Source organism: Natator depressus, chromosome 3, assembly GCF_965152275.1.
Source record: "Natator depressus isolate rNatDep1 chromosome 3, rNatDep2.hap1, whole genome shotgun sequence".
In the NCBI taxonomy this organism is placed as follows: domain Eukaryota; kingdom Metazoa; phylum Chordata; order Testudines; family Cheloniidae; genus Natator; species Natator depressus.
Window position 1 is genome coordinate 125,646,005 of NC_134236.1, and position 13,485 is coordinate 125,659,489.

The 13,485-nt window shown below is 42.6% G+C and overlaps 1 protein-coding gene across 1 annotated transcript in view; it reads right to left on the reverse strand.

The window, feature by feature from the left end:
* Nucleotides 1-12,084, reverse strand: part of PDE10A (phosphodiesterase 10A) — a 565,357-nt gene extending 553,273 nt beyond the window's left edge. The window contains exon 1 of the mRNA XM_074948747.1: nucleotides 11,514-12,084. Coding sequence (XP_074804848.1) covers nucleotides 11,514-11,537 — 24 coding nt within the window. The 5' untranslated portion in view covers nucleotides 11,538-12,084. The remainder of the gene's footprint in view (nucleotides 1-11,513) is intronic.
* Between the last annotated feature and the right edge of the window lie 1,401 nt (nucleotides 12,085-13,485).

The following is a 13,485-nucleotide window of genomic DNA, read 5'->3' on the forward strand; positions in this document are numbered from 1 at the left end:
TGTGCCAATATAGATTTATGCCAATATATATTAATTTTCACTCCATGCATCTGAAGTAATGGGTTTTACCCATGAAAGCTTATGCCCAAATAAATCGGTTAGTCTTTAAGGTGCTACCGGACTCCTCATTGTGTCAGCTGAAATTAGACAGCCATGACCTCAGCACCTGGCTGGGCAAAGACATCTCAGCTATGTAGATGCCAGATGTGCAACCAGGAGGTTTTGCCAAAATATTTAGTGAATAAAATGAGATGTTCCCTCATTTAAAAGGTTTAGGATTCTCTGCTCCCATCCCCATTCTCCCTATAAATCCCATCCTAGTCCTGAATTAAAAATTTATAGCATTATGATTAGCAGAGTTGATCTTAAGAACTTCTAGTCAAAAACTGGTACACTCATTATTTATAGTCACGGAAAGAGAAAAACAGAAAGGTTAATGAATATATTCTTGTCATTAAAAATAAATAAATGAAATCACACGCTATCTGTTTTTGAAAACTGATGCTGCGCTTTCTATTCCTATATACTTTCTGCTTGCCTTGTAGCAGTGCAATAAAAAGATCGCTTATTCATTCTCAGGACACTGGAAAAACCTAATAGCAACACACAAGGTCTCCATGACTTTCAGTTATTGTTTCGGAGTGGATATAAACTGTTAAGAGCCACACACAAGAAGCCATTTGCAGCACTCAACAAGAAGATGTGTTGGTCCCACAAAACCCAAGAAAAATGTGCCACATTTTTGAGCACCAGCAACTGGCACCTTATTAACTAACTGTTTACTTATGTATAGACACCTTTCGTTTACAGAGAACTCCTGTAACAAAAATTAGATGGCTGAATACATGTCAGAATAGAATTCATCTCCAGCAACCCTCTGGAAAGGCTCAGTGCCTTGAACTGAAAGATGAGTAAAGTTCTTTCCACAGAGTAAAAGATGAAGGACTTTAGCTTGTCCATTCTTCCAACTATCCAGAGATAATAGATCTGCTGTAGTTCTTCTACCCAAACATTAACTAGTGTACTTACTGCTAGCTGTCATTCTCAGTCCATGCATTTATGGCTTGCAGATGGCCTAATTTCTTAATATTCTACAGTACATCCCATTGCTGCTCAGGGCTTTAACAGTATGGTCATAACTTCTTCCTGCTACCTAAATCTGACATTTCTCAAAGTTAAGTTTCAGAGTAACAGCCGTGTTAGTCTGTATTCGCAAAAAGAAAAGGAGTACTTGTGGCACCTTAGAGACTAACCAATTTATTTGAGCATAAGCTTTCGTGAGCTACAGCTCACTTCATCGGATACATACTGTGTATATAATGTCTTCTGCAGTTTCCACAGTATGCATCCGATGAAGTGAGCTGTAGCTCACGAAAGCTTATGCTCAAATAAATTGGTTAGTCTCTAAGGTGCCACAAGTACTCCTCAAAGTTAAGCTAACTCTGACCCTCAAATAAGGTTGCTTACGAGGCATGTATATGTGGAAGCTGCATACACTTTGCATGTACTTTATATTGCTATCTTTGTGCATGGTCAGTGTTGGGGGGATGGGGGGGAAATGAGGGAGAAGAGAAGGGAGGAGCTGCAATTCTCCTTCCTCTGTAAATTGGCAGGGAATGGGTGGGGCCTTGGCTTGCCTTTTTTCCCCCTGCCACCCCCTCTCTAAATGCCCCAAACAGCCCAGTTGAGCCAGCAGAGAGAAGAAAGTAATCTTCTATTGGTATAGACCTGAAACAAGGGCGGGGGGGTGGATCCAGAGAGAAAAAGAGAGGTGGCCAAGTCACAGTTCCTTCCCCAGTTTTCTCCTGGGGCCACATATCTATGTACTGCTGCTGGTTATGGGCCAAAGTAAACTCTCAGTATCACCCTTGTCTTTCTGTCTTAAAGTGCATTTTCATCTTTCTGCCTAAATTTCAGCATTTCATTTTTCTGTCTAGCATTTAAACCTTGCCTAAATAAATTATTTCAAGCTTCCTCGTGCTAAGGTATGTTTATCCACAACTTAAAATGAGACAGAATATAATGTGTACTAATAGTGGTATGCATGCCGATGGACAAATGGTATGTTAAAAAAAAGAATGTTAGTACAGGGGCAAACTGGGAAAAAGCAGCTCTATTAACGATCAGTCAGTTTACTTTACATAATATTCTAGTGCCTTACATTGTGTGATTCCCCAAAATTGGCCCCAGAACCCACCCCTAGCTGCAGAACTGTGTTACAGAATCTAAACTTTCACTGGAAAAAACATACATATCCCTTTATGGTTGAAAAGAAACCGTAGGCTCACATTTTCAAGGTTAAATCAAAGCTGTGGTATCTTCCTGAGACTGCAGACATCTGAAAGCATACCTCTAGGAAGTAGGAACTGCTCCGGTGGACTGCTAAGTAATCAAGATTTTTTCTTCACTGTTTATCATTTTTAATCAGACACATACAGCAAATGTGCTTAACCCCTCAATCCCAGGTAACTTCCTTCTCCTCCCACGGTATATGAAGCCCCAGTTGCCCCCTACCAAGTCACCATAATTTCCACCATTGTCCCTGGCAACTTCTATAATGTGGCTATGCTTATTACAACAATCTTTGGAATAATGAAAAATGTGAGAACCACAAAAGATAACTTTAATATCAAATAAATAACAGGGTGCCCCAGGGGCTGATTATAGTCTTTATTTTCATATTTAATGTATTCAAAAACTCCATTGTTTAAATGTAAATGAAGCTGCTTCCATACGATCAGTCTCCCACAGAATCTAGGACTCTGGAATACATGGTGCCTTGATTACTTTATACATTCCATTACTATTAAAGGAATTAGATAAACTGTCCCCCTCCCAACCCACTTTCCACTTCTGCCTGATCCTGCAAAGAGGTTATAAGCCTGCTTTTAATGACATCGCACCAAGCCGCCGTGGTCCACTCAAAACCATCAATGTGACGCACTGCAGCATGAGGAAGGAGGCAAGAAGCTGTATGAGACAGCAGTTGTTTAAATGCAAATATACTTGACAACAAGTAAAATGGCAAGGAAGAAAAAGGCAAAATGAATTGTGTTCAAGTCAGAAATTTTTAAGAGGCTTCCTAGGAGTAACAACTACACCTTAAAGGGACACTCCACTACTTTTTCCATTATTTTGTAATAGGCTCCTACAGGATCTATGTATTTTGCCTTGTTTTTATTCTTTACCCTCCATGATCTGAATTCTTCACTTTATCACTTACTGACATTTTTAGGAAGCATCCTAAGTCAAACACACAGAAGTCTGTGAATCATCTTTAAGAAGGCATGGGGCCAGATTCTCAACTGGCATAAAGTCAGCATAGCACTACTGACGTCAGTGGAGCTACATGGATTCACACTAGCTGAAAACCTGGCTCCTGATTGCCAACTTCAGGGCCAGCCCTCATTTTGCTAATAATCGCTACCTCTGGGTCAATAAATACTTGTATACTAGTGCACCTCTATCCAGAGAAAGACAGAATGAAGAATTTTGTCTTACACCCACCAGCGTATGAAAGTAGGACCAGGACAATGTAATACTAACACCTTCATTACTAACTCCACTTAATGCAAAACAAAAATCTTACATGAGTACTGCTGGACTCCAAGGGGAATATTTTCAAAGGTGCCTAATAACTTTGAAAGCCAATGGGACTTACGCTCTTAAAGCACTAGTGATTTTGAAAATTTTATCTTAAGTACTTACATGGCCTATCACTGAAGGATCCAAGTGCCCCCAAAAACAATAAAATTCCTTCTCACCACACCCCTCTAGTTAAGAAGTCATCCCCATTTTTATTTACAGAGAAAATAAGTGACTTGTCCCAGGTTACATTCTTCAGCCAAGGAAAAAGTGACTATGTCAAATATTCAAAATGTCAGCACTTCCAGTAGCTCTACCTCATAGTATCAGGTGGCAAAATTACTTCCCCCTAACATGTAGGCTACAATCTTACCCCTGAAGATCTAAATTTCTCCCTCACAGTTCTTCAAAACCAAACTGTATTCTTCAGGTCTAGATACAGTTAACCTACTCCAACATATTTTAGAAACATAACCTTAGTGATCACTCTCTTAAAAGAGGCCATTATGACAACAGGAGTGAGCATGATTCTCCCACGCTTGAGGCCTCGATTCAGAAAGTTACTAATTTAGTACATGCCTAACTCTAAGCTCTCCAATGCATGCTTAAAGTTAGGCACATGCAAAGTACCTTTCTAAACTGGGATCTAAACGAATAGAAATGGGAGGTTTCAATAGTTATGGAGAATCAACAGAAACAACAACAACTTGGAGTTATTTTTCTCCTGGTAGTTTGTACAAAGCATTATTGCATCATCCATAAATCTTATCTACCAAGACATATCATCTCTCTTCCCAGGCATCCATACCTCTACTTACATTTTCTCCCATCCTCTCTTCCTTAAACTTTAACGTACCCACTACCAGTAAGTCACCATAGCAAACATCAAAGGCCAAGGTCAGCCCTGGTGAACATGGATATAACTCCACTGAAGTCAACGAGGTTGCCCTCACTTTCATCAGGCTGAATTTAGTCCATAGAGCCAACAGTAGACTAAGACACACACCTTACCTAGTGTGTTAGTTACATTTATACTTTGCTTACATACATGACACCCTTTATCATTCTGAGGGCTCTGGAAAGAATTTGTTTGCAGTTAACTGTAGTTACTCCAACTGGTCTCAAAGCTTTTTTTGGTTGCTTCCTAAGAAGGCCCTTACATCACAGTGATCGTCGACAAAGCACCAAGGATTGGATGTTACTCTTTCAGTTGACTGGAAATGCGTATGTAGGGAGAAGGCTAGTATGTTTCTGAGAAGCAAACACAGGTAACTGAGTACTTGTCTGCTAGAGGAGTGACAACTCAAGATCAAGAGTCCCAACTCACTAGCCCATGGAGCCAGCCAACTTTTTAAAAGCATTGTTTACTCCCCAGTTTTTTGCCACATCCCCTAGAAATTTCTTACTGGATTACTTTTCATTTGGTACACATATACACAGGCTTCTGCAGCAAAAGCCAACAGGGGCTGCCCTTTCTTCATTGCAGTCCATGTGTAGTACCAGGCTATACTCAATGCTTTATATCAAACACACCCACCGCCCCCCCAAAAAGTTTGTTCCAAAATATCTACACTCTGAGAATAAACACAGATCACACAATAGAGTGGCTACTGACATTATGAGCGGTACACTTCATGGATCAGGCATTTGAGGAGGAGAAGGAGGAATGTGGCTGGCTTATATTTCAAACAGCTGATTAACGTAAGACTTGAAATCACAAGGGGAAGGAGAAGACAAATGGAACATAAGAACGGCCATAATGGGTCAGACCAATGGTCCATCTAGCCCAGTATCCTGTCTTCCGACAACGGCCGGTGCCAGTTGCTTCAGAGGGAATGAACAGAACAGGGCAATTATTTGAGTGATCCATCCTCTGTCATCAAGTCCCAGCTTCTGGCAGAGGGACCCACAGAGCATATGGTGGCATCCCTGACCATCTTGGCTAATAGCCTCTGATGGACCTATCCTCCATGAACTTATCCAATTCTTTTTTTAAAACTCTATTTTTACTTTTGGCCTTCACAACATCCCTTGGCAATGAATTCAACAGACTTCCTTAAAGCGGTTTTAAACCTGCTGCCTATCAGTTTCGTTGGGTGACCCCTTGCTCTTGTGTTGTGCGAAGGGGTAAATAACATTTCTTTATTCACTTTCTCCACACCAGTCATGATTTTATAGACCTCTATCAGATCCTTACTTACATCTCTTTTCTACGATGAACAGTCCCAGTCTTTTTAATCCCACCTTGAATGGAAGCTGCTCCATACCCCTCACCATTTTTGTTGCCTTTCTTTGTATCTTTTCCAGTGGGAAGGAGAAAATGTTGGGCTGAGCACAGAGAGGGGAAGGAGGAAACTAGTGCAGAGATGGGAGTGCTCTGTAAGGGAGAAGCACCGGAATTATAGGTTAGTCCTGCCTTGAGTGCTGGGGACTGGACCAGATGACCTCTCGAGGTCCTACGATTCTATAATTTACCCAGAAGGTGACAAGTAGCCAGGTTACTTCTGTATGTACACAACAGAATCATGACACCAGCAGGAATGCACACAGACAATGAATGTAGTGAACAGTATTTGAATGTAACTGCTTCTACCAAGTGAAAGGGAGAGAGTGAAGCAGCAATGTAAAGCAAACATTGGGTCAAACTCCTAATTCAGTTACATCACTGTAAATCTGCAGGAAGAGCTAAATTTGGCCTCCTATATTTTGATGTGCCCACATCAAGATTACAGAAGTTTATTTTTCTAAAATGTCTACAAGATTTAATCAATAATACTTTATACCGATCAAAAATACAAGGCATAAAGATAATTTTTCAGTAGGTATTTAAGATCTCACATAACTAGACATTTTTAGTCAGAGAAAAAGGTGTATCCCAACTGTGCCTTTTAACTTGAAGTCTTTGTAGGGGAACGAAACTCAAGAGGACTTGGTTAATATTAACCAAGACCCCTTATCCAGCAAGCATACACATGATAATTTTATGCACAGGACTGGTCACACTGAGCTCAATGGAACTACTCATATATGTAAAGTTACACATGTGCATAAGTGTCTGCAGGATTGGGGCTCAAGTTTGCTTCTGGGAAAAAAAAAACAAAACAGGTTTTAAACAATTTTTAAAAAGCTAGCCGTCAGGAGCCCAGTTCGGCAGAATGCTGAGAGCCTCAACAGTCACTGATCTCTGTGAAAGCTGAGGGTATTTAACACAGTACAGAATTGGACCTGAAGAAAAACAAATCATCTACTTTCATAGACTGTCAAAATAGAGACAGTGAAAAGGAAAATACAGCAGGTTAAATTTTATTCTCAGTTACATGTGTACAGGAAAGCAGCATTTGGTCAAGCAAGGACTCATCAGAGAGTTATTCTGTCCATCAGCTCCCACACCAACAAAACTCCTCACAAAAAGTTGTCTGAAATATTGTATGACACTAAACCAGTGATTGCTGGATAATGACAAAAGTAAGAGCTGTGAGTAGGATTACTGCATAATTTTAAGTTTATCATATCATTTTGTGTTCCATTATTACGAGAGCACAAAATCCATTTTAACTTGCTCTTTTGTAGCTAAAGCCTTCCGTCTTTGCACATTCTCCACCAGCTTTCAAGGGAACATAGAAAAGAGGGACATACAAGGTCTTCTGGATCATTAAGTATGCCCCAATACAATATACAGTCACCACCACAGGCTTTCAATTTGTGACCCAAGATCCTCAGCCATTTAAATGACACCAAAATCAGCAAGATGCAGTCAAAGGTGCTGCTAGTAATGTGACATGGAGACGCACACTGACTGACCAGTTGCACATACCCATAGGGCTCAATTCTGAGGTTATTTACTCTGGTGGAACTCCATTGACCTCACTGGAGATGCTCCTGATTCAAACTGATGTAAGCAAGGTCAAAATTAGGCCTGTTTGGTCTCCACACTTCATTACTATGGATCTGATGCTGGAAGGTACAAAGTACCTCTACTCCCACTCAATGCAATGTGCTGAATGTCCGAAACTTGCAATGTCAGGCCCTATTTTAGCAGGAGCAGTTAGAGAGAGTTCTAGCAAGGCCTTCATAAAATGCTTTGTGAAAGACTAAAAAAAAAAGTCACCCCAAAGAAGGTTAGAAATTGTATGCCACAGCCTAAATGGTGTCCACCAGCCTGCCCCATGTATACTGAGCACATGTGGGAGAAGAACAAAGCTCCACAAGCATGAATTTCATTTGGCCAAAGAACTGACACACAGTGCAGCAGTTTGGAATTAGTCTATGTTAGCTAGATGTTTTTAAACCATCATAGGCCCTCAAAGTAAGGATACTTGTTTCTTAACATAGTACATCCCTGATTTACCAAATAGAGCACAGAATTAAGATGGCCAAACTAGAACGAGTCTCTCTATGGTCCATGTCTGTGCCACTTGAAGAAGGCCCCACAGTTGAGCTGCATTTGCATTCTGCACAGATGCTGGATTTGGTAGTGTCCAAAAATCTGAGCTTTTATTATTATTTTTTGGTTTATTAGTAAACTAGAATCTATGATTTAAACAAGCACCCTACACGTACATTGTAGAACTAAATCTCAGGAGTTACATGGCCTTTTCATACTTCTGGGAAAATACTACACCCCCTCGCCAGTCTAATAAGCATGTTCTCTCTACAGAGGTAGAAAACCTACCATAAGCACACACAGCATGTAAATCATCATTTCAGATTAAACCAAAAATAATTGTACATCTGATGTAAAAAAAAAAAAAAAAAAAAGAAGATGATCACATCCACCATTTTGCACAAAATATGCTCACTACAGTATTGTGGTACATGGAACACTCTTAATGGTTTCTACAGTTACATATTCATACAGACAATATAATTAGCAAGCAGCATTCTTTTCTGTGAAATACAAAGGAGAAAATAAAATAAAAATCACTACATGTCCATAAAAATACACTTGATCTCATTAACAAAAACTAGATTTTAAACTAAATTCCATAATTTACAATGCCATAGTCTGCATAAACCTGGATCATATAGGCACAGCAAGGTTCACATCCAGTTTGATTTGCAAAATACCTTGTGTGTTTTCCTACAAGATATTTATTATTTGCTCTCTTAATACAAGCAGATCAGTGCTTTGCTAAATAATTTTCCACTTTCATTTTATTTCTTATTCAGTGTACTTCCAAAACAAGAAAAATATCTGTATAAAGTTAAATGTCGTTTTCTGTTCCTCATTACATAACCAGAGATCTTGTAGGAAGTACTATTGTGGAGTTTAAAAAAAAAAAAAAAAAACCACCACATACACACCACTGCATTTCAATAATGTTCACCGTGTTTCCATACACACCATTGGTACCCCAATTAAATGAAAATGATATGTAACCTATAGACCAACTTTCAGGTCAATGCTGAATATCTTTTCTGTGTCTGACATCATCTATACCTGACAAAGAGGTAAGTTTTTCTCCATTAGTGACAGCAAAACCTCAATTTTTCCCTATTGATTGCAAAAACACTGTATGCTGTCATGCAAATAAAGTCATTCAGAGAGATAAAAATGTTCCTCAGGTGACTGTATTTGTTTTAATGGACAAATGGTTTTAGGAAATGATGGACATGGATTTTATTTTACTGTGGGAGAGACAAGCAGTTTAAAATAACAGCCCCGTAAACCCTAAACAATCTCTTTCGAGATAAATGGTGCATCACTATGACTTTTTCTTTCTAACGAAGCTAAAAGAGCACGCCAGGAACCGGATTTGAGATATTTCACTTCAAAAAAACACAACCCAACGCAAAAATCTCTCTGGTGGAGACTGAATTTCATGATTTTTGATTACTTTTGTGACATTGTGATCCTTATCATTCTTTATAAAAAGGACCATTGACTCCATATTGGAGAACACACTCATTCCATCCCTATCAGCTCTATACTCGGGTTTGCACCTGCTAAGACAAAAGCACCATATTTCTGAATTCTAACTTGGTAAGAAATAAATTTACATTTTCACCTTACTCCACCATACACACCATCATCTCCCACCTTAGTCTTCAAAGCCATTATAAACAGCTTTAAACATTGCTTTTAATCTGGCTGGTATTTTTCCTCTCTTCTGCATTATAGCCACAACCCCTAAAACACTGTAGCTTGGCTTGGCTCATCTGGGCCCACTTAGTCAAAATAAACACAAAGGAAAGGAACTATTGGGCTAAGTGAAACAAACAAAAAATCGGCTGCAGAACTCCCTAATATTTGTGTGCATAGCTGATTTTACACCAGCTCAGCTTCTACATTGATATTATCTTGTCAAAAAGTGAAGAACAGCTTTCATCACAAATACTTAGAGCTTGAAAATTACAGCAAAGCACCAAAGCTGTTGAAAAACCAACTTTAGCTGGATGCGAAGTGTGCTCTGCAAGTGCAGCATTTGAAGCCTCAACATGACGCAACTGAAATCATATCAGGGATGGGGACTTATGAACTAAAATGGAACACCACCACCACCCTTCCCCCAAAAAAACCCACATACACACCCCACCTCAGAAATATACCACTCATTGCTCAAGCTGAGAGCACCTTGTAAATACAAATTTACACAAGCTGCTAATCGATGATACAGTGTGAATGTACCAATGCAATTGACAAACAGCAAGTGGTGAAGGGAATCTGGATTGATCAGCAAACCTGCAATTCCCCCTCAGCAATCGATCAATATAGCCCCTTCTCTCTCCTTCCTGCTCCCCTTAACCCCTTCACCATCCAAAGTTCAGTGTTGTCACAATCACAGCAGACCTGCTCTTTTAATGCCCTTATTGGAAACAATCTGGCCTAATTATTAAAGTCACCTCTATAGCTCTCTTTATTCAGGGAGATAAGCCAGGCTGATGCATTCCTGCGCTGGGATCCCCCTACACTCCCAATTGCCTCCCCTCCACTTGCAGGCTCCCTTCTCCCTACCTTGCTCCTCGCTGCCCCCAAAGCAGGTTCTGGGTTCCTCCTGGGGGAGCCCGGATCCTCTACCCTCCAGGGTTTTGCGTTTCTTCGACATCTGGCCGGTTTTTGGGAGTTGGGTTTCTCCTCTCTCTCTCTCTCCGGGGAGATGAGTGTATGTGAAGGGAGAGAGAGAGACACACACACACACAGAGGGGGAGAGATTGAAAGAAATCGCTGCTTAAAGAGAGGGGAAGAGACTTTGGAGTGGCTGGAGAGCAAGTAGGAGGCAGGGACTAAGTGGAGAAATCCTACAAATCACAATCCCATCAATTCAGCCCCACGTCTAAGGGGGTTGCTCTCCCCACCCTTTCCTATCCACCTGGGGGAGAGAGGCAGCATTCAAGAAGGAGGCAATAGGCACCTCTGCAGGTTTTACACTTGTTGGTGGCCAGCTGGGGGGAGGGGGTGATTTATATTTATTTGTACTGGGCTCCCTATGGGTTAAAAAAATGGTTCGAACAGACTGAGGGAAAGAAAGGGGCGGGGGCAGAGACAGATGAGGACAAACGACAGGCGCTTCCAGGTGTAGGGGTCATGTGTGCTGTAGCTGGGGATCCTGACTTCCCGGCGGGGAGGGCTGTTCTCCCCTGGGTGGCTGGAGGCTCCCCCGCAGCCCAAACTCGGAGTGCAGGAGAGCACGGGCTGTGGCCACTGGCCGCCCAGGCAAGGCACCTGCGGGAGCAGAGGCATTGCTGCTGAGCTTCGCAGCTGGCTAGGAATATTCACGAGTAACTCGCACCTTGCAAACTCCGCTGTGAAGTCAGTGCCCGGCCCCCGCACTCCCCCCCCCCCCCCCTCAGGTAACCCGTTCAGCCCTGGATGTAAAAAGCGCCGCTCTCCCCCTGCCTTCACAAACATCGCCCCCCCCCCCGTCCCACTTTCCAACCCAATACCGAGGCTCGGGGCTGATGCTACGTGGAGGGAGAGAGCAACTTACCCTCAGAACTATGCACCAGCTCATCTCTGCCTTCCCCTTCGGATCCACTTTAAAGAGCAGATCCTCGCTCCCGCTTCAGTCCGGGAAACAGAGACAAGGGGGGCGGGGGGGGCCTCAATTAGTAACAGCAGCTGCAAAGTGGGTGAAATTCGGGGAGCTCTTAGGGCACGATCCCAGCTCTTCTGTGCTCCCAGCAGCAGGGCTTCTTCCTGGGCGCAGGAGAACAAGGTGCTCAACAAGTCTTCCTCGCTACCAAAAATGAAGAGCACAGGCTGAGTGATGATCCCTTCCCGTCAGGTGGCATTTAACAAAACGATGCAGCGAGCTACTCAGCTGATCAGGAAATTTTAGTGGAGCTTGCAGTGGCAGCAGGTTTTCCTAGTTCTCTCTCTCCATATATATACACACATATATACAGTGTGTGTGTGTTTGTATTATCCCTATATATGTGTGTGTATATATATATAATGTAAATGTTTGGTTCTTAGGATCTCATAAAACCCTGTCTGCCGGCTGCCTGGAAGTTAAAGAGTTGTTCTTAAGCAAAAGGGGCTGATGCTTGGACACATCTCACGTCCAACAGGAGGCAATGACGTCTGTAGCTTCATTGCTATAACAGCACCAAGGCTGCAATTGCCATTCATTGAAATGATAAGGGGCGCTCAGACGTAAGCAGCCTGGACCTTTTGCAAGAGACTGAAGCTGATTCCCGCCCCCGCCGCCCGAAAAAAGCCCAACACAAATAAATAATAACAATAAACAGCAAGAGAAGGGGCTGGGGGGGGGAGGGATCTCAGCGCTGCGATCAGAAGCTTGTTTCTCAGCTCCAGAAACATTTTGTAACTGACTAGACTTTGGGAGATTTCTACATATTGGGGTCGGGGGGGAGGGGCGGGGGAGATGTTAATTGTTCGTCTTTCCCCAGGCAGAGGTTGATGGAGGCTGGGGAAGTGCTCTCCCTCCCATCTCTCCCCAGCGCATTTTAGATCGGGTTCATGCTAAAGTGTTTGGGGTGCACGGCTTAATCTTAAGGAGCAATTTTATTTTATTGCTGTACACACAGCAGCGATCTTCTTCTGCAGCCGTGGAAAGGAAGGTGCTTTTAAAAACGGGATGCGAAGCAAGCGGTTCATTGCCGTGTGGGCTCACTGAATTGTCATCGTTCTGGCCGCATATAGAGTCTGTTTCCTTACTGTGTGCCAAGCTTTGCTACACTGAGGTGTGTGGGGGCGGGGGGGGGCACATTATATAAATACCCAATACTCCCAATTCCCACAGTCACTGTTTGGAGCTACAAAATTATCAGGAGGGGGAAATAAGCAGGATCCTCCCTCCGTGATCTAGTGTCCTAGAAATGACAGCTCGGGTGTTAAATAACCAAAGAAACTGCCTGCCAACAACACGCTGCTCCAGGATAGGACCAAGTATATTAGCATCAGCATTGCGCTGCACTCTCATTGCATGCAGCAAAATGAAAACACACGCATAGGCAGAGTTGCAAAGTAAGGTAGTGGGTGAGGGGAGCAGCCTTGCATCTCTGGACACCGCAACCTGCACGCCTTTCCCCGATATGAAAACGCGCGTGGGAGATCACCGTTTAGGGCTTGATCCAGCCCCACTGAAGCCAGTGGGAGTTTTGCCATTAATGTCAATGAGAGCGGGATCATAGAATCTTAGAGCCATAGGATTAGAAGGGACCACAAGGGTCATCTAGTCTAACCCCCTGCGAAAATGCAGGATGTGTTGTGTCTAATCCATCCTCAACAGGCCCCTGTTCCCTACTGGACAGTCCACACTTCAGTGGCTCTGTGTTCACTAGAGGCCCAGGAGGGACCCGGCAGGGCTGGTGCCAGACAGGATGGGCAGTAAAGCGCTCAGTGAAGAAACTTGCACAGCTTCCCCTCACATTTGCCTTTCATTTCAAAGACACAAGGGAAGGGAATGAAAGGGAGAAGACACAGACATGGGCTAG